This window comes from Crocodylus siamensis, chromosome 4, assembly GCF_052110815.1.
Source record: "Crocodylus siamensis isolate JL-2025a chromosome 4, ASM5211081v1, whole genome shotgun sequence".
Taxonomy (NCBI): Eukaryota; Metazoa; Chordata; order Crocodylia; family Crocodylidae; genus Crocodylus; species Crocodylus siamensis.
In genome coordinates, this window is record NC_143398.1 from 160,046,781 (window position 1) to 160,071,330 (window position 24,550).

Sequence of the window (24,550 nt, forward strand, 5' to 3'; positions counted from 1 at the left end):
TGTGTGTGAGCAGCTATACTGATAAAAATAAACGGATGTTCATGCTGTTTTAACTCTGCCTGTAATTGTCAAAGTGGTTCAGGCTTTGTGTGTAACAAAGCCAATAAGAGAAAAACAATAGAAACTCATGTCATTTCTGATTCGAACATATTCATATGGATTGATTAACAGAGAGGGCATTCTAGTTAGTAAGGGAAAGGTCAAGAAAGTCTCAAAGGTGGATTGCTGAATGGCAAATATTAACAAGTGAATACAAATAAGAAAATCACCAGCTGGGAATGGGTTTGCTTTTGATCTGCCATATACCTCCTGTAAATGCTCCAGGTGATGATCTGTCCCATATGTTGCCTTCTCAGGGTCCTGTCTGAAGGAGCTTTGCCATCCCCTGCAATGGAAATCAGAGCAAGTTCTCAATTATTTCTTATTCTGGTAAGGCCATTCCAGTATTTCCCTCAGCATGCAGGAGATATTCAGTACCTCTGGCTAGCAACTGATTGCAAATCCCATTAAAATTTGTGATGGTTCATTTCTGTAGAAGGTATTCCTGGCTCTAATTCTGCTCCTGGTTACACTCACGGAAATCAAGAGTAACTTGACAGAAGCTGAGACTTACATCAGTGTAGACCCTGGGTAAATGAAAGGAAAATCAGATCCTATGGGTCTGATTCTCCACTACCATGGACCTTGTGGAGGCTTTTACTCCTTAGTTACAACAGTGCAAGCTCCAAATATAGGTGCATTCAAAAAAGTTTAAATCATGGCTACACTAATTTAGTTTAATCTGTTTTTTTCTTAATTCAGTTAAGTTGTGCTATTATAACTGCAGTTTCAAGTAATTTATACAACCGTAAGGTAGTATTGTTGGGGATAGTAGTTTTAAGTTCACTCATAGGAGAGATTTCCAGGTGGTTGGCTAAAGAAATCAAGTTAGATTGATCCACTTTTTTTAATAGAGACAACCCAAAATATGTTAACTGGGGGCATGGAAAACTGATGAGAAAGCATCAAATGCTACAGCGTGTTTCCATTCAGCATGGGTGATGTTGTATGTGTTCTTTGCATGTATTTAATACCATTAAAATGATTTTATTATGTTCAGGGCATAAGAGATTTATACCCTCTCATTGCAGGAATGGATCTAGGGATGGTGCAGTGGTGCAACTGCCTTAACATTGATTCCTTTCATTCCTGCTGCACCCAAACTTTAAAACCAGGAAGGGACAGTGGCATTTCTATTCAGGCAACACTGAAGGAGTCAAATAATTTAATGGCACATAAAAATCTACCATATTACTTATGATTTCACTTCATGGATATTAACAACTGTGTCTCCTTTTTAATGGTCTTGAATGATGTCCCACTATTCAAACTAGCCTTTCTTCTGTAGTTTTGCTGTCTGTTAGCTATTCCTGGTAATGTTTCACTTCTGTTTCACAGCCCTGCAGTCTGTTCTTAGCTGTAGTTAAAAACCTTAACTCAGCTGTGAAAATATTAACTCAGGTGTAGAAATGACTGACAGTGAAGTATTGGAGGCAATGTCAAGGTGTTCAAGTAGACTAGATTTTGGTTTACCAATCTGAAAGGGACATAATGTAGCTCTAATGACTACAGGACGAATGAAACAATATTGCTTGACTATGTTTTGCCTAGTTTGTTGTGTTTTTTAAACTTAATTTATAATCTAGCATAGTGATGGTCATTACAATAAATTATACTTGGTTTTGCTTTGATCATAAATTGAATAATATAGTGCTGGGTCCCTAGCATATTAGTAAACTTTCTAGTTTCTCTTTAAGTTTAGAAAAATAGGTGTTGTGTTATATTTGATGATGCAGCACGCCATCTGCACTACATTTTTCAAAATCCTAGATCTACCCATGCCTCGTACTTTAAAAATGTCTTTGTTTGTTTGAATTTTTAAGCATAAAGAAGCTATTAAAGACCACAATCTTATCCCATCGAGATCAGAATTCGATTGACATGAAAGGACATGATAGAATTTGATGAATGGGAACAAGAAAGATATAAGGAATATGAGGGATATGAGAAAAGACTGAGGGAACTGGGCTTATTTAATCTAGAGAAGAGAAGACTGAGAGGGGATTTAATAGCAGCCTTCAACTACCTGATGAGGGGTTCGAAAGAGGATGGAGCTAGACTGAGTTAGACTATTGTGTTGACTCTAAAAGCAAATGCTCAGCATTTGTTCCTGTATCACAGAGCCCTGGGCCTGGCAATCTTCTATACATTCATAACACTAAGAGTGTAATGCAGGGATTCTCAGCCATTTCTGTAGTGTGGGACCACATCTAAATAGACAGATTATCCAATGGAAACCTCCCATCCCATTTATGATCACATAATATCTTTGCAGCAACAAGGAGAATTGCTTATCTGGAAAGGGAGGGAAAGAAAGCACTTTTTCATTTGTCTTTTAGTAATGAAGCAGCTGGAAACAAGGAAAGCTGGAAACTGCTCTCCGTGGATCATCATTGGCTCACAGACCACATATGTCATAAGAGAATGACACTAGGGGAGAATGGAATTCCTACTAGGACTGAGGCTGCATTACTCCCTGTCTCTATCAGCTCAAAGTGATAGATTAAGCTGGAATCCTTTTCTTTCCACCCCATGAGCTCCTGGGTTCTTCTATTTAAAGAAACCTAAATCATTGGCTACAACTCCTTTAAGCCCACATGAGTCTTATCTCCCAGCACTTTGCTCTTACTGTTAGATATACTATCTCTGATTTCTTAAAAGAAAGCTTTCTACCCGCCTTTCAAGTGCCCAGCCATGGAGCCCTTGCATCTTCAATAGGCCCATTAGCTCCTCACAGTTCATGTGTGTTTAGATCTAGGGCTGGGGGCCCACATCTGTGTCAGTTTGGCCTCTTCCTGCTTTCTGCACTCACCAACCCCTATGCAGAACAGAAACACACTCTTTTCCCATTTTGCCTTATGAATTCCAACTACTTCATGAAGGGCACGCTGTCCCACAGTAATCCAGCCACCTCCTTCACTCATGCCCACAACCATGGATTGATCTAGGATTATATAAAGTGGGGTGTAGATGTTGTGGTGCATCAACACATCTAACACAACACATATTCTCTCCAGGTAAAGAGAAACAAGAAGCTTTGCTAATATGGTAGGGATCTAGGGCTGTATTATTCAGCTTAAGATCAGAGCAAAAACAAATAGAACTTTATTGGGATGTGACCTGATTTGCTAAGTTATATATAAAACTTAAAAAACACAGCAAACCAGGCTGTGAAGCAAACAGGAGAGAGGGTTGTTAACACCTGCGGAGTGAGGAGAGATTAGAAGTAATCAGGTGGATTATAATGATCCATGATGTCAATTGACTCCCTGAGTGCTGCTTGACTAGGAGTGCCTCTGCCCCTTTCAGGCAGCTTGCTTTAAAGTTTGTGTGGAGCGGAAATCAAAGCACCCCTGCAACCACCCTGGATCTGCTCGTGCCTACAATCGGTCCTCCTGATACCTACAATAATTGTTTCCCTGACAGTTCCTATAAAATGGAAAGACCTTCAAAAAGAATATATTCAGCCAGCTGTCTCTGTGGGAACAGGGTGAAATACATTTCTAAGCCCCTTGCTATTCTGTTCCAGCTCCCTATGCATTATCATATCCTCTGAGGGATGGAATTATCAGTTACTCTTCTGCAGAGAAATGAAGGTAATATCTGTGTCTACAGCCCTTTGGGACTTGATGAGCAGCATCCCAGTATTAGCTTAAAATAAAGCGGGTTGTAAAGATTCTATATCAGAAGTGTCTGGGGCATTTGTATTATTTATTTAAAAATATTAATTAGGACACTGATATGATGGCTTAGTCTGTATTTATGATGCTCACCAGAAGAAACTCTGGGTGTGACTGGATCAAAACCAGGGGACAGATTCTAAAACTCTTCCCAAACTTGAGCAAGGTTTAGGACGCAGTTGCTGACCCGCATGGGGAAATTGTTTCAAGCAAACTGGAATAGTTCTACTTTTAAAATTATTTTAATTTGACTTTTAAAAATGAATGTAAAACATTTGCAAAGAGACAAAAGCTAAATTGGGGGGAGGAGGGGTTCTCTTAACTGAGAATAAGTGCCCATCCTGAATCAAACTGGTATAAATATATTTGTTTAAATTCACACTAGCAGAACTCCCCTAAGTAGATTAGCAAGTCCTGATTTGGAAGTCAGAGGGCGCATCTACACAAGACACTTTAATGTGCTGTGGACTGTTCTACTAGTGCATCATGTCAAAAACTGTACTAATGCACTAAAAAGTTCACCTTTGCTACTGCACATTAGCACAGCTACTATGCCTTTATCTAGTAGGTCATTTTAGAGATACTAAACTTAATGCCAGTAGCAAAGGTGCGTTCATGACTGTGCAGAGGCACCCAGTGGGTACATCTACATATGTATTAACATAATTTAATGTGCATTAAGTTTAGTACCTTCAGGCATTTTTACATGTGATATGGGATGCAGTACCAGGTGCTTTAATTAGTAAGCCACACTAATTAAAAGTGTCCACAGGTCAGGTGTATCAGTGTCCCTGTGCATCCCCAACACTTAAAAAAAATGGAGGCAGGGTGCTTTGAACTAAGATTCATTGAATGTGTTTTATTTCAAAGTGCCCTGCCACCATTTTTTTCAGTGCAGAGATGCTCTGGGATGCTTATACATGTGACATGGAAGGCTGCTGGAGCATGTGTTGGATTTCCAGTGTGTTGGAGCAGGCTCTGCACAGGTGTATAGGAGCCCTCCATTGTGAAGTACTAGGGAAATGCTCATTAGCCTGTCTTAATGCACACCAAGTAAAGAGCATGGGGCATTTACACATACATGTACCTTTGTCTGCTCTCAAGTGCCAGAAATCCAGTATGTCAGAGCAGATTTGATTACTCGAGTTTGCAGAGCATGTGAGCTGATGTGCCTGGTGCTGCGTTGCATCCATTTGTATAAATGGTGAAATGTCCATCAGTGCATAAAAATGGTGGTGGTACACTTTTGAACTAAAACACTTTTGATGCATTACTGCCATTTTCTCAGTGCTCATGCACATTTCCCCTTTTATACAAACGCACACACTGCAGCCCCATGTGCTTTTAAAAGCACCTGGCGCTGCAATGCATGCATGTATACAAATGCCCACGGTTTTAAAATCAATGTGCTTCAGCCTATTTTAATACGCATTAACCAAAAAGCAGGCTTTGGGGTTTTTTTAGTGACACTTCAATGCACATTTAAGTAGGCTAATACGCATTGAAGCCCACGTGAAGACGTGCCCAGGCAGATTGGAAGGTTTGGTGCCTTCCCTTGTGAAGTGGAGCCGGGTTGGAAGATTGGGCTGTTAATCTCCTGGACTTGAAAGTTGACAAGACACAGTAGACAGATAGATAGATAGATCCCGTGGCATTAAAAGTCAAGAGCGGGGCAGAGGGCGCGCACCCCTCTGTTCGGTAGGGAAAGGAGGCCTCTGCCGGAGGTCCGTAGAAGTGCCCGTCTCGGCGCAGGAGCGGCGAGGTTTCCTACCTGCAGAGGGAGCCAACACCTCGCGCTTCAGGCCGCGGCCGGGCAGGTGGCGGAGGGAGCGTGCGGGCGCGTGCCGGCGGTGCAGCCGGCTTGCCCGGCGGTTCAGCCAAGGCCCCCGGCGCAGCCTGCGCGCTGCCAGCCCGGGCCTGCGGCGGGCGCTGGCGAAGGCCCCGGGGCAGGGCCCAGCCCCGCGTGAGCGCGACGCCCGGGACCGGGACCGGGGCCGGGGGAGGGGCGGGCGCAGGTCTCCGGGAGCCCGGGCGGCGCGTGGATGGAGGGAGGAGAAATCCCGCAGGGCAGCGGGCACGGGCGGGGCTGGGCCGAGGGGGCGCGGAAGGCGGTGGTGCGGGTGGCGCCCTGCAGCCGGGGGGAGGGGGCGGCGAGCTGCCTCCGCCGGTACTGGCAGGCGGGGTCTGCCCGAGGCTGCACCCCCCCCCCCCCGGCTCCGCACCCCGCGGCCGCCCTGCGCTGCGGTGTCTGCCGGCGCGCCTGCCCCGGGCACCCTCCCTGCCCGTCTGTCCGCCTGCCTGCCTGGCTCTCCAGCTTGTTATAATGAAGGTTTTAAGAAGTGAAAGTTTGTTTGTCTATGTCCATCCATCCAGGCCCATGCATGCCTCTGTCGGTGTCTGTCTATCTATCTATGCCCATACATGGCCCTTTATGTGTCAGTCTATCTATCTATCCATCCATCTCCATACGTGCCTCTCTCTTTCTGTGTGTCTATCCATCTTTTTATAATAAAGGTTTTAAAAAGTCAAAGTTTATCTATCTATCTATCCCCATACATGCCCCTCCCTTTCCATGTGTCTGTCTATCCATTCCCCTACATGCCTTTCTCTTTATGTCTATCTACCCATCTTTTTATAATAAAAGTTGTAAAAGTCAAAGTTTGTCTCTCTCACCGCCTCTAGCCATCCATCCATCCCCATACATGTCTTCTTCCACTTTCTGTCCGCCTATCTATCCTTTTATAATACAAGCTGTAAAAAGTTAAAGTCTGTCTGTCTGTCCATATCCATCAGTCCATCCACCCGGATACATGCCCCTCTCTTTCTGCCTATCTATCCATTTTTTTTATAATAAGGTACTTGAAAAGTCAAAGTTTGTCGGTCTTTCTCTGCCTGTCTGTCCCCATACACGCCCCTCCCTATTAGTCCGTCCGGCTGGCTATCTATATATGTATCTATCCATCTATCACCGCGGAGTCTCTCCGGCCCCCGGCCCCACTGGCGGCTCCGGCTCTGGGGAGCCGGGGGGGAGGCGGCGGCTCCGAGGGCGCCGCCTCTCCGCGCTGCGAGTGTCGAGTCGCTGGTCTCCGGTCGCCGCCTTTCCCCTCCCATCTCAGCTCTTGGGCGAGCGAAAAGTTTTGTTCGAGGGAGAGAAGGGAGGGAACAGACCCCCCGGTCCCTCCCAGCCGCCTCCCCTCCCCTCCCCACTGCGAGCGAAAGGGGGCGTTAGCCCAGGAGATCCCCTGCGAGGGAGCGGGCGCTTCAATCCCAGCTGGAGCGAAATGTAAATACCCCCCTTTATTGCTTCCTCCTGCGGTGCCTTCATTTCCCCTACCATCCCGGACCTGTTAGGGGGAGCTGCTGGGAGCTGGGAGATAGTTTGCGTGACAAGAAAAGAAAAGAAAAGAAAAAATCAAGGCAGAGGGAGATGCAAAAATACAGCTGCGCAAAGTCACTCCCAACAAGCCCAGCTTCCCAAGAACTTCCCCAGGCGTAGTCCCAGCCAGAGGGCAGGTCTGCCAGCTCCCTGTCTAGAAAGTCCCTCGCCCCAGCGGTGGGAACAAGCACTTTCAAGGAGAACTATTCAAAAATAAAAGGGTCTCAGCGCTCGGGTCCTAGCAGGGGCCAGCTTCTATCAGCAGTGCCTTTGCCCTGGGCGGGTGTTTATAGCTGCGATACCTAATACAATCCCATGTGTGTTGTGTATACAGCAGTAACATTCACACGACATCGCTGTACAGTGGGCACTGCTGGATACAACACACTGCTGGACTGAAACAGCTAGATCTAGGATCGTTACAGCTGTAATTGCATACATCTCTTGTCCTCGTATAGGAAATACGTTCGACACCTTTACAGTATTAGATCTGTGGTTGTAGGTGTTGGTGGGTGTGCCCTTACCCATCTATGCTTTACATATCTCGGTTCAGGGTTTCCTCTTACACAGGTATCTGACACATGCAAGAGAGGATTGCTTGTGTATAATTGTGTAACTGTTGTATAACTAACTGTATTCAGAGACCTTGTTCACCTCAATCTAAAAGTGTCTGCGAGTGTACGGGTCTTATGTATATGTACCTTCTCCCTATACCTTCTCCCTGGAGTTCTGGTCCAGGTGTGTGGTATGTGTAGTGTGTGTGGTGTACAACACCCATCTGCGATGCGTGCCAATTTCTTAAAGCAGAGACAGTTTTATGGACAAATTGAGACCTTTTAATAAAGTCATCCAGGAGTTCTAAGGATTTGCTCCCATTGCAAGAGATTTTTATAGCTACCAAAACCTAGAAGACTTTCCTCTCCAGATGTTCTGGAAGACCGTCAGAACAACTTGCTGCAGCAGCAGCAGCTGTCTTCATGACGAAATCAAAAGCTAAAAGCTGCTACAGTGTTTTATAATCTGATAGCATCTAGCTTTCCAAAGAATGCAGGTTGCTCTTTGCTTTATACCTATCTGATCCAGATGCTCTGAGTATCTCCCACTGCTGACAGGCTTTTTCTTCAAAGGGTTGTCTTCGGTGATCCATCCATTAGGATAAAAAATGAGCTCTCATCCTCTTGCATTTGTTTTGGGAAGGGGAAAATTATTTAAACAACTGTATCTCCATTAAATGAGGGAAGTCAGGGTGGAAGACGGATCCCCCTGCTTTCTGAAATATTTTCACAAATTGTATCTGTCTTAGAATATATGTAATCTAAAAATGCAAAACTGGAAATGTATGTTATGTGTATAGTATAGTATAGTATAGTATAGTATAGTATAGTATTATTCACAAATCACAACCATGATAATGGAAGCTCTTTTTACTTAAATAATTGTATTTGAGGGTAGTGTGGGTTTTTTTTAGGAATATATCCAGGTCTCTTAAATTATTTGTAGTTAGGAATTTTCTCTCAGTCCTTCCCTTTTAGAGGAAGGCTGCATCTATGACTTGAACCAACTCAGTAACTTCTTAAAGGCCATCAATAGCCATGGAATAACAATCAGGTAGCAAGTAAAATTAACAGGTATTGCTCCACTCTTTCTTTCTCCCTCTTTTAATTGTTGCCAGTTAGACTTAGGTTGATAGGAAGGCCCGATATCTCTGGCATTTCTCCTGGAGCAGATAGCTGTGGTTCTTTGGAGCATGTTCCTTTAAACAACCTCTTTCTTTTTTATTTACAATAAACACATTTTTGTTAATGAAACCCTCGCCCACTTGCAGTTTTCACCCCCACTCTTCCCCAAACTCCATAAAGCTCCTTCTTTGCATATCTGAGCCCTGTTATGTTGGGCTGGGTTCTTTTGAGGTCAAAGGGTCACTCTGGGGGCAGCAGGGTCATTGTATAGCCATCATGGGTCAATAAGCAACTGGTCAGGCTCTCAATCCACATCAAGCCTTGAAGAGGACTGGGAAATGGGAGAATCCATTCATAATAATAATAAACTTGTCAATCAATAACAGGCATGAGAAATACTTTGTAAAAGGTAAAAAAAATCTTTCCTTTTTTAAGTTTGACATTAAACTTTACACAGAAAGTTTTTTGAGATGTTTCCAAATTGCCTTTTTTTTGCTGTCTTGAAATTTTATTATAGATTTAAAAAAACAGGCACCACGAGTAAAAAATAGTTGTAAGTATGATTTTTCCACGTGACAACCCCCCCCCCCGAATTAGGTAGAGAGGAAATATTCTTTGAGGGGAGGCGAGGGAGCTGTAAGGATTTTTTTTCCCCTTGTAGAAGTAATTACAATGTGTTCTAGATCTTGGCCTACCCTTTTATTTTTACTGATATTAGATTTTACATTAATTTTTAGTAGAACTTTCAGTGCAAGGAATAATTAATAGTAGATCATTGGCTTAGTAGCAAAAACATAAAATGTCAAACCTTTTACTCATGAACTAAATTAACAAGATAACACGTTAGCATTGCGAATGATTTAAACGAAATATAAGGCACGTATGAGACCTTTATCCTACTGATCTGCCTGGATGAGATTGAAAAAAAATACAGACTAAGACGTCTCCAGAAGAGAATTGTTACGGAGTACAAGATCTGGTTGTATCATTTCATCAGCTGCAAACTTTTTAAAAAAGAAATAAATGCTTCTATCTAAAGGGGGGCAGTGGCTTGAATTAAAAAATCAGAGAAGAAACAATTAAATCACGGTGTAATATGGAAAACGTCAAAGGAAGACAGAAAAATGATGCAAATTCTCTGCTGGCTTGAAGATTGATGCATGAAATCTTCTTGGGAATCTACAAACTCATTATTCTTGTCTCCCTTTTTTAGAGGTTTGCTATTCTTTGAAAAAAAATACAGTTCTTTGCACGTCAAGAATAATGTTCAAAGGCATTGGGAAAAATAGGAGAGTTAAAAAAGAAGAGGGAAACAGTGAAAATTCTCCCTTTCAAAATTCTCATGGCTGCCTCAGAACAAGCAGGACTTAACAAACTTTTCCAACATGGTTCTTTAAAAAAAAGGTTTTCCCTGCAGGGGGAAGGCTCCTTGTTGGAACTATTCAGTTCGATTTGGTTAGGAAAACAAACAAACATTTTTTTTTCAAACAGCAGTGTTTATTACTGTATAATTCCCTTCAGCTGTTCCCTAGAAAAAGTGGCTTATTTTTTTAAAGCATGGTGAAAGACTGTTTATTAAAAAGATGGAGATAAGGCAGAAAGTACTAAAAGACCAAAAATGGGGTATTTTAATTTAATTCCATGGATGATGCGTTTTTTAATTCACTGAGGGCACTTCTTCCCCCAAGCCACTAAAACCATCCAAATGAACTAGGAAGAAAAACAAAACTCTTTCCTCCCCACCTCTCTCAATATATATATATATATATATATATATATATATATATATAATCTTGATAACAAAATCATTTCACCTTCACCATGAAATATTTTGCTGGAGCCTCTTGCTAATAGGGCTGAACAGGCCAAATCTAAACAGATTGCCCTCCCATTGCTTGGTCCTCGAAGCAAACCCTGAGCTATGTTTCTATTATTTGTCGCTGTTTATGTTTTAGGTCTATTGGTTTTTACTCTAAGCATTATTCTAAACGTTTTAAATGTGGTCAGAGTGGCACCATTTGGTCTGATGCAATCTGTTTCTCTCTCTAGGCCTCTCCTGGAGCTTGAACTCCGAAGTTTGATCAAGTTACATCATTTCTAAATATTTTCTCCCTCTTCCCCCGGCGCTTTTCTCTGAGCAAGGGCTAGGAAAGGATCAATAGCAACAAGAACACAATCGTAACAGGGCTAATCAATGCATATCTCCTCAAAATATTAGGCAGGTCCGACAGTGCCAGAAAACCCACTTCCAATGTTTTCACATTTTATTGCACCAGCAGGATTTGCATTTTTATGGATCGCCAAAATGAGTGGGTGTTTGCACCTAGTGGGGCGCGGGGGGGGAGATGTCTGCAACCCATATACAGTGGAACACGAAATAAGACGACAAAGACCTATCAGGATTGTTTCTCCCCGGTTGTTTCTATAGGTAGATTACAGCGAGGGGGATAAATAGACTCGGAGAGTTCACTCTAAAAGTTTGTTCAATGAATGGGATTGATCACAAGCTTCTTAAACTTTGACGTCAAGCACTTCCAGTTAAACTCAAGGGGAAACGCCTGCCTTTTGCCATCATCAAACTAGGAAATGGGTCACAAAGTGGCCAGTGGGAAGAAATGTTTGCAGGGCTACAGCTCCTGGGGGTAACTAGATTTGGTGTGTAACATCCAGGCTTGGCAGCGTTGTGACACTGTAGCAGAAAGGTGGATTCCTGTATGCAAATATATGAAGGTGTTTAAAAAGCCCCAGTCACTGCAAGCATGGGGGACACTTGTATTTCAGGGAACCTTTCAAACCTGGCTGAATAATGGCAACCCGAGCTGTGAACAGAGCCGGCGTGAGTGTGAATTCGCGTCTCTAACTCTCCACTTCTTCGACTTGTGAAACGCAACAGCAAGGTTATTTTGAAAGGCCAGGGCAGGAGGTGATTTGTAGAAATATTTTCATCCCAGACAGTTTAAGTACCTGTCAGGAATAACTGCCCCAGATCAAAATATTAGGAGCCTTAAACAGCGCTTTATATTCCCAGCCAGTGTTTAGCTTTCAGAGGGAGCTGCCTCAATGCTGTGGATTATTTCAGATCCTTGCAAAATTCTTCTTAAAACAAGAAGCGGAGCGGGGGCATTTTGCTGGCCCGGGAAAGGAGACGCGGGCCCGGCTGGCGGGTCAGGGGGTGCTCGCCCCCCGCCAGCACTGTCTAATTCCCCTATTGTAGGCCCAGGCCGCCGCGGGGCGCGGGGCACGCTCGGGAAAGGCTGCAGGGCCCTGCTGGGGCAGGGGGCAGCGCTGGCCTGAGCCTGGGGGGCTCCTCCAGGGCTGGCAGGGCGCGGGCACGATCGGATTGCCATCAGCTCGGGAAAGGGAGGCACAGGCAAGCTGGCAGCCTGCCCCGGAGCTTCTCTACTGATTCCAGTTTTGCAGCCTACCTCTCCCCACAGCGTTTCCACGCACTGATTTTCTTCCCCAATGAGCTCTGTGCAAATGACTCCGGCCTTAACACCCCCCCCCCAGCCCGCTGCTTTCCAATTTGCACCTGTTTTTTTTGGGTTGTCTTTCTTTCTTTCTTTTCAAGCCTATCTCCTAGGCTGCCCGACTCGCTTATTTCCTTGCAGTAAGGGGAGCTGAACTTGAGGGATCCGCAGCGGACAGCGGGGCTGTTGGGAATAATGTGCGGAGGCTTGAGTTTCTCGCCCGGGTTAACAGCAAAGCCACGGGGGGAAGGAGCTCGCGTGTGCCGAGAGAGATCTCGGCGTGGTGCGTGTGTGCCAGAAACGAGCAGCACAGGCAGCGCTGCCTCTTTCATACACGGGATCCCAGCTAGGTGCATTGTGTCAGGGCAGGCTGAAAACGAAGCTGGAGGAAGCGCAGCTTCACGCCTCGGCGGAGGTTACGGATTCCCCTCCCTTGTGGGGTGAAACGGAGGTAGAGCCCAGAGCAATTATTTAACGTGGGCCAAGGGGAAACCCCACTGTCCCTGCGGGGAAGCCGGTCCTGGGAGGGTCCTGAGCTCCCTGATCACGGCCTCTGCTTCTCCTTGTACCCGCGGGTGCCTTTCCCCGGCTGCCCCGCCAGCTCTCCCCTGGCTGGGGCGCTCAGCTCGGCGTCTCCTGCTTTCTTTTCAAAACGTGCCGCGGGGACAGGTCCGAGGAGAGATCACAGCCCCGACTGGCCCGCTCCCCCGTGTAGAGCCCGTCAGGGGTGCACAAGGAGGCTCCGGCCCAGTTCACAGACCTGCCTCCAAGTTCGCATTGTGAATCCGTGGCTGGAACTGGCCGGGAGGCGGGGGGGAGCGAAGGGCAGGACCCGTGTGCACATGGGTATGTACGCACAAGTATAATGTGTGTACACGTGCACAAATGTGTGTGAGTGCATGGGCAAGGCTTGCCTATTTCCCCCACTGCCCAATGTAGATTTGGTTTGCAGCTCCCGTGCCATCGCCCGCCTCCCAGAGTTGGGCTTGGTTGCAAACTAAATCCTGCCCCTGCTTGGCACAAGGGCAGCTTGCGGGGGAACAAACGTAGGGGAGGATCCGGCTCCAGGACAGTGGCTGCACCAGGCTGGGGGAGGCAGACAGAGCCCTGCTTCCAGGCGAGGCGGCGGGGTGCGGGGGAGCTGCGGGCAGCGAGTCCCGTGGCAATGGGGATCTCCCAATAACCTGATAACTTTTATTGCTTCCTGCGGAAACAGCCAGACCTGACAGGTCTAAGGGAGAAATCCCCCAGGGCTGCCTTCTGGATCAAGATTACCGCGTGAGATCGCCCTGGCTTTATTGTCCTTTCCATTCACTTGCAGGGGAGCGGGGGTGGCGAGATTGAAAAATCCATTTCCCCTTCAGCCCCCCCCCCCACTTTCTCTCCTGGTTAGCCGGCGCTGGCGAGCTCTCCCCTGACTGCCCAGCTTGCAGGGGAAATGGCTTGGGAGTCTTTTCACCTTCTGGGCTGCGAGGTGACAGCTTCAGTCCCTGCCCCCCAGGATCTATTGCTTGGCACGAGAGTGGGAGAGCAGCCCGTTCATTTCCACTCCAGGTCTTGGGGACCCCGATCAATCAGTAGACACAGACTCGAGAAGCCCTGATCCCCTTAAGTATGGGCAGAGCCCACTGAGGGTGTAATTCAAGGCTGAGGATGATACAGGCGGGGTGTAATGTGCGCAGGATGGTGTACACAATAAGTGACCCCTGGCAATAGAAGCAGAGAGGCTTAACAGTCCAAGCAGAAGGCGTTTTAGGGGCTGATAGAAACCCGAGAGGTGAGTACACGTGTAAGTGGGTACACGCCAGGCTACTGCTGCCTGTGCCTGTGTGCACGCCCTGTGCAGCCAACTGCGTCCCCACGATGCACACTCCGGTCTCGGACCTGCGGTCTGGAGGCTGGGCTCGCCCCCACCTCGTGTGCAGGCTCCGTGTCCGCGGTATTGGACGTGTTTAGCCCTGCTCCTCGGTATTAACCCTGCTGGGTTTTGCCCAGCTGTCTCTCTCTGTCCTATAAAGCCCTTGGCTAGGGGGACTGGCTGGATGTGTTGCCTGAAGCCTCGTTTTCTTTGCAGGACCCTCTCGTCGAGATGTGTGAGCCCGATGGGCAGAGGGTTTTGGCATCGTCTTCTCACTCCTTCCTCTCCCACCCCAGCCTGCCTCCGGCCGCCTGCCAGAGCCGGACTGAGCACCGCTTAGCACAGGGGGAGAGCGGCTCTGCCTTGCTGGGGAAACAAAAATACCAGGGATGTCCCTTCTCATTTGCAAAGGGGAACTCCAGTCTGGCTGACCTGCTTCATGGAGAGGGGGCGAGCAGTGATGGCTCCCCCACCCCATTCACACACACACACACACACGCTTCGCAGCAACAAGCTGCAGTCTGCTCAAACCGGCCGCTTTCCGTCCACCGCCATCCAAACTATTTCCCCCTTCCCTTTGACCAAACAAAGAAGATTTTTGTGTTTGTGTTGGCCGAGGGATCTCTGCTCGCAGGAAACTTTCTGCCCGGAGAAAGCGGGGCTGGGGCGTGCCGGGTGGATGCAGGGAGATCTGAAGAATGTAGTGCTCTCTCTGCTGCAGCAGGGCCACGAGCTTGTCAGCTGGGTTTTGAAGGGAAAGCTCTCCACACTGATTTCTGCTTTAAACACACACTTCCCCCAAAAGTCGATGCAGTCCCAAGCTGGGCGGCGGTGGCTTGTGCAGAGCGGGATGAGGATAAGACATGTGAATCAGGCAATCACAGCCCCAAATTAAAAGGAATAACTGATTTATTTAGATTTGATTTGACTTGATTTTCCAACACGCGCGCTGGGACGTGGCGCCTCCTTCTCGGGGATCGGCCCTGGATCACAGCAAGATCTCGTGCGGCTGAGGATACGTCTAGCTTTACAAATCACCATCATTACTACTACAATTATCATCACCGTCACCATTATTACTATTACTGTTATTACGACTACATTATTATTATTATTATTATTATTATTATTAGTGGTGGTGATGGTGGTGGCGGCGGCTGTGGTGGTGTTACTAGTATTCTCCTGTCGGATGCTGCTGTTCGAGCCACAAAGGCAGAGGCAGGATAAAGCCAACTTCTCACCCGCAAGGCTTTCTAGGGAGCATCACACCAGGGGACTTTCCCTCCTCCCCGGCAAAAAGTACCCCCTCCCAAAAAAAAAACCCAACAAAGAAGTGACCTGAGCCAAAGATGGGAAACCCTCTCCCGCACCCACCTCTGGGGCAGCAGCCCTCTCGCTCGGGCGGCTCGCAGGTTTAGAAGGGAGAAGGGTCAAATGGGACAAAAGAGCCCAGGTTTCATCTCTTGGCGTCAGAAATATGCAGGGCTGTTCTCGGGGAAGGATAGCCGGGTTAGGATTACCAGGACCCAGGCTATCAAATGCAGAAGGAGCCCAGCGCCTCCGAGTTTGCAAGGAAGTTAAGCAGCAGGCATCAGCCAAATAAGAGCGGAGCCCCGGAGTGTGGAAGGGGGGGAGAGATGAGAAGTGAAGAAAGGAACGTGGTGAGTAAGAAGAAACACGCTGCCCTTTACTTTTAGCACTGCGAGTGTTGTCGAGACGAGCCTTACTTTCTAGGCTGGGCTCATTTCAGCTAATAAATACAGCGACTGGCAATGAACAAGCATTCGGCTTCGGCTTAAGTGATGAATGGCTCCAGATTCAATCGCTCTGAACAACTTGCTGAGAGCAGTGACCTTTTCTGGACACATATATTTAAAAATACAGATTCTTTTCTGCAAAGCGTCCCAATCCGCCCGTATTTCCAAGAAGAGCGTAAAAAGTCGCTCAGAATAATCGTATGTAAGAAAAGGGATGAAGCAAATGGGATGAGTAACTAAAGGTGGAGATGACGTGCAGAGCTGCTGAAAAGGTTTCTCAAGGGCGTTCAAATTCCTTCGAAAAAGCCGCCGAAATTTGCAGTATACATATATATATATACATATTGCCTTAAAATATGGACCCGTGTTTTAAATGATTGCATGAGTGTTGGGAAATAGACGCCCGTCTCTCTGCGTGCACACACACACACGCGTGCAGGAGCGGGTGAATACACATCCATAGGTGTGCAGGCGTATATAACGTGTGCACGATCGGCACCCCGAGAAAGTGCGATCGCCCTAGCTCTCTCTAATCCGGCAAGGCGCTGATGGGCGCCTTGATATTTGTCTGCACGGCAGCAGCGTGGTTGTTAAATGAAAGGCTTTTTTTTTAATAGTGTTTTACACGGGGGTGTGTGTGAAATGTTGGGGTTTTATGACATCACGAGGTTCAAGTACCCAATCAGCTCGCAGATTTGAGAAATTATTTGGTGGGGTGTTTCCTATAATATACTGTACTCAGGAGCCTGGCTTTAAGAAAGAAGCCGAGCAAAAGGTGGGAGCTACATGGATTCGCGTGGGGTTTTTTCCCCTCTCTTCTTGCAAGATCCTCGGTGCTACCGTTTTTAGCCCCCCCCCTTCCCTCCCACCCCGGTAGCTTTGTTTGCTTAGCATCTCCCTGGCACTGCAGAGCTCAGGGGCTGCCTGGCGATCCCTTCCCCGAGAGAGTCTTTTTGAAGTGGGCGGTGGGGGAAGCCCAGAGGATGCAAGATGTTTGACTTCTTGATTTCTCTCCCTCTCTCTCTCGGCTCCGGCTCGGGGAGGGGGGAGCCGAGGAGGCGAGCCCCAGCGCCTGAGGAGCACGGGGGTGTTGGGAAGAAGCTGCAGATCCTTGACGGGGGCATTTGAAAGGGAAATCGCCTGCTCGGAGCTGCCGCCGCAGCCGCCTCCGGCCGCCGGGCTGTGCGCGGTCGAGGAGCTGGACCCGCTATGCCCCCGGCCCCTTTGAGGGAGACCAAGGCAGAGCTCGTGGCAAAATGTTCCTGACCTGCGACGGGACCTTGGGGATTGTTCCAGCCACCATGGATTACAATGGGGACGCCAGGCCCGGGGATTTCCACGCCGGCTACCAAGAGATCGAAGGGATCAACCTGGGATACTTACAGATCAACGGCACCCAGATGTTTGCTCTGGCTCAGGTCCTCAGCGACCTGTTTAAGGATATCCCCCGCACCACCATCAGCAAGAAGATGGAGACGCTGAAGATCAAGAGCCGGCGCTGCGACCTCCAGGAGCTCCGCACCCTCAAAGCCATCCACTCCGTGCCCACCCGCGCCGTGAAATGCTCGCTCATCTCCAAGGCGGACCTGGAGGCTCTGTGCACCTCTTGCAAGAGCCTCGGCCCCGGCCGGAGGAAGAGGAAGAGCAAGCGGAGGGAGCAGCTGCTGCTGCCGGGCCCGGGGGAGCTCTTCCAGTGCCCCCGGCCGCCGCTGCTGGCCGCCTGCTGCGGGCCGGAGCCGGGCATCCGCTCCAAGCTGGCGCCCGACTTCGCCAAGGCCCCGGGCGGGCTCCTGGCCGAGCCCTTCTTCCCCAGCAAGAAGGGCTACAGCCTGGAGGGCCCCGGGGGGCTCTTCGCGGGCGTGCTGAGCGCCTACCCCCGCGATCTGCAGCTGCTGCGCCCGGCGGCCCGCGAGCAGGCGGCGCCGCACGCCGAGCCGGGCCGGCGCCGGAGGGGCCCGTGCTGCGCCAAGGGGCTCTTCGCGGAGGACAAGGGCCCGGAGGCGGCCCGGAGAGGCCGATCCTCTGCCGCCTTCCCCGGCGGCAAGCGGCAGGGCACGTCGGCCGGCTACTCCAGCGACTCGGACTCCAGCCTGGACCTGGGCGGCTCCAGCCCCGGCAGCTCCAGCGACTCCTCGGAGGAGGAGGAGGAAGAGGAGGAGGAGGAGGACACGTCGTGCAGCAGCGAGGAGGGCAGCTCCTCGGAGTCGGAGAGCAGCTCGCTGTGCAGCGGCGACTCGGTGCAGAGCACCCGCTACCGGCAGGCGGCCCTGCCCCGCTTCCAGCCCGCGCGGGAGCCCGGCCCCGAGGAGCCCCGCGCCCCGGAGCCGCCCCCCAAGGCGCTGCGGCCCGATCCCAACCTCCTCCTCCTCTCGCAGCAGCTGTGGGCCCGCACCCTGCGAGCCTCCACTTTGGAGAGTTGGAGGCCGGAGCCGGGCGCCAAGCGGGAGGCGGCGCCCCCCGCCCCGCCGCCCCCCTCCTGCCCCGGCGGGGACCCGCCGCCCGGCCCGGCAGGCTGCGGGGGGGGCGAGCCTGGCGCCCGGCCGGGGGATTTGCACAAGGACGCCTCGGACCATGCGGCGTCGCCGGGCCCCAGGGGCCAGGTCCCGGCTCCGGCTCCGGCCGGGCGAGCGGCTTCCCCGCAGCCCGCGCCGCAGTCCCCGGGCCGGGAATCCGCGGGGCCCAGGGGCCTCCGGTCGCCTGAGCCGGGGGAGCCCCGCAGGGAGCATTTCGACCGCCTCATCCGGCAGTCCAAGCTGTGGTGCTACGCCAAGGGCTTCAACCTGGACGGGAAAAGTTTGCGGCCCGGAGGGAGGCTGGAGCCGGGCCGGGCCGGCGCCGAGCTCAAAGCGCCCGGCTCCAAGCGGCCCGCCAGCCCCGGCCCGCTGGCCGGCAAAGCCCTGCGAGGCGCCGGCTCGGAGAGGCACTGCAAGCGCAGACGCCTGGCCCGGGCCGCTGAGGCAGACAGGCCGGCCAGCTCCGCCAAGGGCAGGCCGCAGAGGGCGGCCAGGAAGGCCAGGGCGCACTGCCGGCTGCCCCCCGGCCGCCAGGCCTTCAGCCTCCTGGGCAACTTCCCCTGCGTGCCCTCGCTGGTGGTGGGCGAGGACGGGGACCTGCGGCCCGCCGCCTCTCTGGGTGGCAAGGACTCCTGGGCCCTCTCCAAGATCCACCCGCTGTGGAGCTGGCAGCTGGGGGGCAACGCCATGCCCGTGCCCCCCAGCCTCAAATTCCGGGGGTACAGCCTGGAGGACTTCTGAGCCACCCCCCCCCAGCTCCTACCCCCCTTGGGCGAGCTGCTCCTGGTTTACATGCAACAGTTGGGAGAAGATTGGGGGCGGGGGGGGGGGCGGGGAGTGGTGGCTGTCTGTAGGTCAGGGCTCTTCCGCGACTGGTGCCTGGCACTCAGGCAGCGCTGTGCCCCCCACCCCCTCCAGCCCCTTTTCAGGCGTCTCAGGTTGGCCATTCCCTGCCCTCGGTATAATGGAGGCAGCCAAGATCCCTTTAGGACCCCCCCTTCCCCCCCCCTCCTGCTTGCAAGGCCGCTGCTGGACATCTTTTGGGAGGTGTGTGCGCAGGGGGGTGGCGGATCTGCTGGCGGTGGGGTCGAGCACTGGGGGGGGTGTGGGTTTAGCAGAGGAAACTAAAGACATCAGATCAAACACGAGGTCAGTTTGATTAATGCCTCCCCCCACCCCCCTAGCATTGAATGGTTTATTCCAAGCAGGGTGATTCGGAATCAAATGTGCATATGGAATGGGAGGCTCAAAAGGATCCTGCCTGTCCTCCCCTAACTGCGTTAGTCGCGATCCATCCCCTCCCCACTCGCCCCCAGGGTAAAAGGATATTGGCCCTCCCCCCTTCCTCTCCACTCGGGAGGGAATGCAGTGCTGGCATCCCAACACACACTAAACCGATCTCCTCAAAGCTTTTTCTTTCTGGAAGAAAAAAGCCGAAACCAGAAAAGAATGGATCTAATTTCTCCCTTCCTTGATAAATGCATTGGATTAAAATAATAATAATCACACGCAGAGAGAAAGAATGAGCCGTGCTATGGAATAAACACACCCTCCCCCCTCCCTTTTTTTTTTTTAAGTATGAATCAATCTCATACAAAAACATTGCAAGCAGCTATTTAAAAGAATAGTAATAATAGTAATATACTTTTCTCTATCTACCAAAGAGGCAGGAAAAATAAAATCTGAAAAGACTAGGAAGTTCTGTTTGGGGGGTGGGGGAAAGAGGGGGAAAAAGGCAAGGAAAAAAAAAACCAGGAAGGTTTGAAAGGAAGTTATTTGAGACTGCTGTATGTAAATTTAAAAAAAGAGTTGTTTGCTGGATAATAACCCCAACTCAGATAGCCTAAAGGTAGCAGGCCTGTAAAAGCTTTATTGGCTCAAGAAATAGGATCCAGGAGCATTAGCAATCGAGTACAGATGGAGGATTTGATCTCTACTAAGTTCCAACGTGGAATGCGGGGAGGAATGTCTCTCTTCTCTCGAAGGGAAATAATATCCCAGTTTAACTCTTCTTACAAACCAGTGTCTCTTTGTAACTGGCCCTTTCGACTATTTCTGATGTGATTTCCACCCTTCTCTGGCATCAAAGTTCAGCTGGCTCTCTGAAGTCTGCTGTGTTTGGGAAATCGTAGACAAATCAAAGCTGATGCAGATTTGTTTTGTTTTATTTTTCCTCCCTTTCTTTTCAACATAAAATATTTTCAACAAAATGCCGATGTGACACTGGTTGAAATCATGCTATACACCGCTTGGGTGCTTATATTTCCCCCCTGCAGTGATAAAAAAAAAAGCACAGACTCTTACAAAAATCTTATGCAGAGTCTTTTAATTCCAATGAAAGAAAGGAAGAAAAACCCGCTGTTCATCACGATAGAAATACAATCAAAGCAAATATTCAAACTAGCACTGAGGATTTTGATTTTTACTGCCATTCTAACGGTGGCAGGACAAAATTAAAAAGAAAAAGATTGAGGTCAAATATTTAAAAAAAACATTTCAGGTCAAATATCATTTCTCCCTATTGCTTTATTTCTCTCTTCTGTATGTTCAGTCTTTCCAAGACAATTATTTTTTTCTCTTTATTTTTTGTTTCTAGTTGACTAGGATTTTTTTGGGGGGTGGGGGTTGTTTTGGTCCTCCCCCCATTTAAAATGAGGAAGGCTTCTCCTACGGGTGTGAAAGATCCAGATTCCAGCAAAAAAATTGCGGGAGGTTATAAAAATCCTGGCTGTGTGTGTAGGTGGGAGAGAAATCCCTATTCTTTTGGAAGTATATCTCTCTTCTGCAGTTTGCTTTTAAACTGCTTTCTAACAGACTGAGTCGTTCTCTCCAAAGTACACACACACGAAAATGGAGGCTTTTATTCTTTGCATACACACACGGCGTTGGTCGTCCTGGCGACCCGAAAGGGGGATCTGAAAAGCAAAGCCAAGGAGAGAAAGACACACACACTCGCATACAACGAATCGTGCTTGTTTTTCTTTTCCTATCTAAAGGGGAATGCGGTTCTCAAACGCCTACTCCTTTCTTCAGATTTTGCTCCTGGACTCTTAGTTGCAGGATCCAAATCAGGTTTTTTAAAATGTACTTTCTAAGGTGCTTCCCCCCCACCCAAAAAAAAACAGATTTGTGGAGTTTGTTAATTAAAAAACACTGTTATTTATGTGAGAGTGTGGAATAACGCCAACAAAGAGCCAGGCACGAAACAGAGAGAGAGAAAAAAAGAAAGAAAGAGATCAGTAAAGGATTGATATTTTGAAAGTCTGCAGATCAGGCACATGGCTGCTAGAAATGCCAGCGTGTTAGCTAGTTTTTCTTTAATTATATGCCTGATCCTAAAACACTTGTGAATGCAAAGCTCCCAGTGAAGTCAGAAAGAGAGTTTGGGTTTGGTTTTGGTTTTGTTTGTTTGTTTTTTTTTGGGGGGGGGGGTCTGGGTAACAACAGAAACCCCCCCCCACCTTAGACTTTGATTATGCAAAAAAATGTTGCTTAAGCAGAAAGAAAGATAAGGTGCAGCTTTGTCTGTCACTGGCAGTAATACACACGTAACTCAGGAATACTTTACAAGGTATCTAATCACCTCAAAAACTGTGTATGCATATACCTATGTGTGTGTGTTTACACACACTCACACGTATATGTTTATACGTGCATACATATATTTATCTCCGCGTGGATATGTGTGTGTGCATTTGTGTATATGTATGTATATAAAACACAGCGATGCATACACTCACGCATGTGATATATAGGCATACATGCATACATTATTTATAAACACACACACACGCATAAATGTGAGGGAAGCTGTAGCAGGGCTGTGAATACAATATACCTCAAAACTTTCCCCGCTCGCACACCTTGATTGCTTTCTCTTGCAACAGAAACACCCTGTTCTCTGGGAAGGAAAAAAAACTAACCCCAAACGCACCATTTCTCCCCATCTCTTTTTAATACGTTTCAAAGAAATGTATGTGGTCTGGAAAAAAAGTCAAATTATGTTCCTAGGAATTCTCCATTTCCTCCCGAAAGTTTTTTTTTTTTTTAAAGCTTGTTGCATTGCAATAAAAAAAAATTAAAAAAAGGAAAATCCAACAGTTATTTGATTTGATATGGCTTGGACCTTTTTTTAAGGAAAAAACAAAGCAAAACAAAAGCAAAACAAAAATTCAGTGGTAGTTTCCTAGAAAGAAGCAATCTCTCTTTGATTAAAAAAACCCCACGTTCCTAAAGAACTGGACAATTAGGATGCTGAAAGCTATTTCTATTTTTGAACAATACATTTTTTTTTTGAAACACCAGAGTGGTTTAAACAATACAATGGCACCTTTACCATATTAGTGACGTTGCATTATTTGCAATTGGGTGCAAAAGAAGGAAGACCCGATTTTTTTTTTAAGAAAGCGTCTGAACAGAAAACAAACACATGAAAATATCTTCTTTTACAAATTTAAAGGGAAAAAAACCCAACCCTGTTATGAATGGATGCTGCTTTTTAAAAAATGCAGTCAGTTTTAGACTCAGGAAAATCTCAGCTTGGATGTGGTGTGGTGTGAGGCTGTTGTAAGGGTTTATTTTGGGGGGGATGGGGGCCTAGAGAGTTCCCTGGCCCCTTTGCTCTACCTTTGCATAATTGGATATGCAGTTTGGGAGCAGAACACAGAGCAGCCCTCGGTTTTCATGTAAATCACTCCAACTCCGCAGGAGTGGAGGTGGGTTAAAATAGACTTGACCTGCTTTGCTGATCCACTGGGGTGGGGGGAGGAGGGGAGGACTGGGGGGAGCTCCACACGCAGGATTTAAAGGTACAGGTCTCTATTTCTGGCAAAACAGAGAGGGAAAATAATTTATAAAAGCAGGGAGGGGAAAATACTTGTTCATAACCTATTTCCCCCCGTTTCCAGGCCCGCTCCAAAGACCCAGAGGATCAATGTCGTTCCCTGAGTGCTGGGGTGGGGAAGCTACTCTCTTGGACTCAGGTCCCAGAGATGAAGTTTCTACCTATATTTAAATTATCCCCAAAAGGATCGGGGCGCGGGGAATTTACCTCTGGCGATTTTTGTTTTTAAACAAGACTCGGGTATGGAATTGGCTGTGTCTCAAACCTCCCCCTGCTGTGGTTAACTTGCCTCCAGCTCCAGAAACTGCATTTCCTCCGATTGCTCCCCCCACCCTTCAGTCTGAAACACCCGCTTCAAAAAAAAAATATATATATAGAGAGAGATATTTCTATATCTACATATATATATATATCAGGGGAGGGAGGGAGTTCTCGTCTCTTTTCAAGGGTATATTGGACTCTTTTATTTTTTTTTAGGTTGACTGTAACTTTATTTATTTCAAGTTGTTGTAAGTCTATGAATATGGAAGAGTGTTAATTCCTGCGTGCAATATGGAATCTAGGCTGAGGAATAAATAACTTTTTACAGAGTTGCTTTGTATCTGCCCCCTGTTTGCTGTGTGTAGGGCCTGGGGTGTGAGTGTAGGGGGAGAGGGAGGCCTGAGGTGCGGGCAGAGTTGTGTACACAGTCTTGGAGGTGTGCGCCCAGAGGACGACGAGGTGTGTGCCAATAGATCGTGGTGGAGCTTGTCTTTGTGTGTATGTGGTGTTTGTGTCCATTTTTGGGCGGTTGCCCAGAAACATTGGTGTGGTGGCAGCCTTTGGTTGTGTGCGTGTGTTGACCTTGTGTGGGTCTGTCGTGTGGCCGTGTGTGCATCAATCTGATGGAGACCCAGGCGTGTGTCCGTGTGTTTGCTTGGGCGGGGGGGAGTGTGTGCAGAGAGTGAGCTGTGGATTTCGTGTGTGTGTGTGTGTGTGTGTGGCTGTGTTGTAGGTATAAACTCCTCTGCGGGCTTGTCTATCCCCTGTGCTGTAGGTATGAAATCTTATGTGGGCTTGTTCAGTTCCTGTATATGTGTGTGTGTGTGCATCTGAGTGTGTTTGTGTATGTATGGGGGTTGCACGTATGGACTCCTCTGTGAGTTTGCCCAGTCCCTGTACGGACGTGTGTGTAGGTATGAAATCCACTGCAGGTTTGTCCAGCTCTTGTGTGTGTGCGTGTGTGTGTGTGTGTGAGGGGCATGGGGGTTGTAGGTCTGAAATCCTCCGCTGGCT

At 48.5% G+C, this 24,550-nt stretch overlaps 1 protein-coding gene and 1 long non-coding RNA gene across 2 annotated transcripts in view; both read left to right on the plus strand.

Moving 5' to 3' along the window:
- Positions 1 to 403: 403 nt before the first annotated feature.
- LOC149867002 (uncharacterized) overlaps positions 404 to 24,550 on the plus strand; it is a 71,632-nt gene continuing 47,485 nt past the window's right edge. The window contains exons 1-2 of the long non-coding RNA XR_016442145.1: positions 404 to 429; positions 3,629 to 3,695. This is a non-coding gene — a long non-coding RNA (uncharacterized LOC149867002). The remainder of the gene's footprint in view (positions 430 to 3,628; positions 3,696 to 24,550) is intronic.
- EPOP (elongin BC and polycomb repressive complex 2 associated protein) lies at positions 15,060 to 22,831 on the plus strand. Its single transcript, XM_090044578.1, has one exon. The coding sequence runs from the start codon at positions 17,176 to 17,178 to the stop codon at positions 19,171 to 19,173; it is 1,998 nt and encodes a 665-aa protein (XP_089900704.1). The 5' UTR covers positions 15,060 to 17,175; the 3' UTR covers positions 19,174 to 22,831.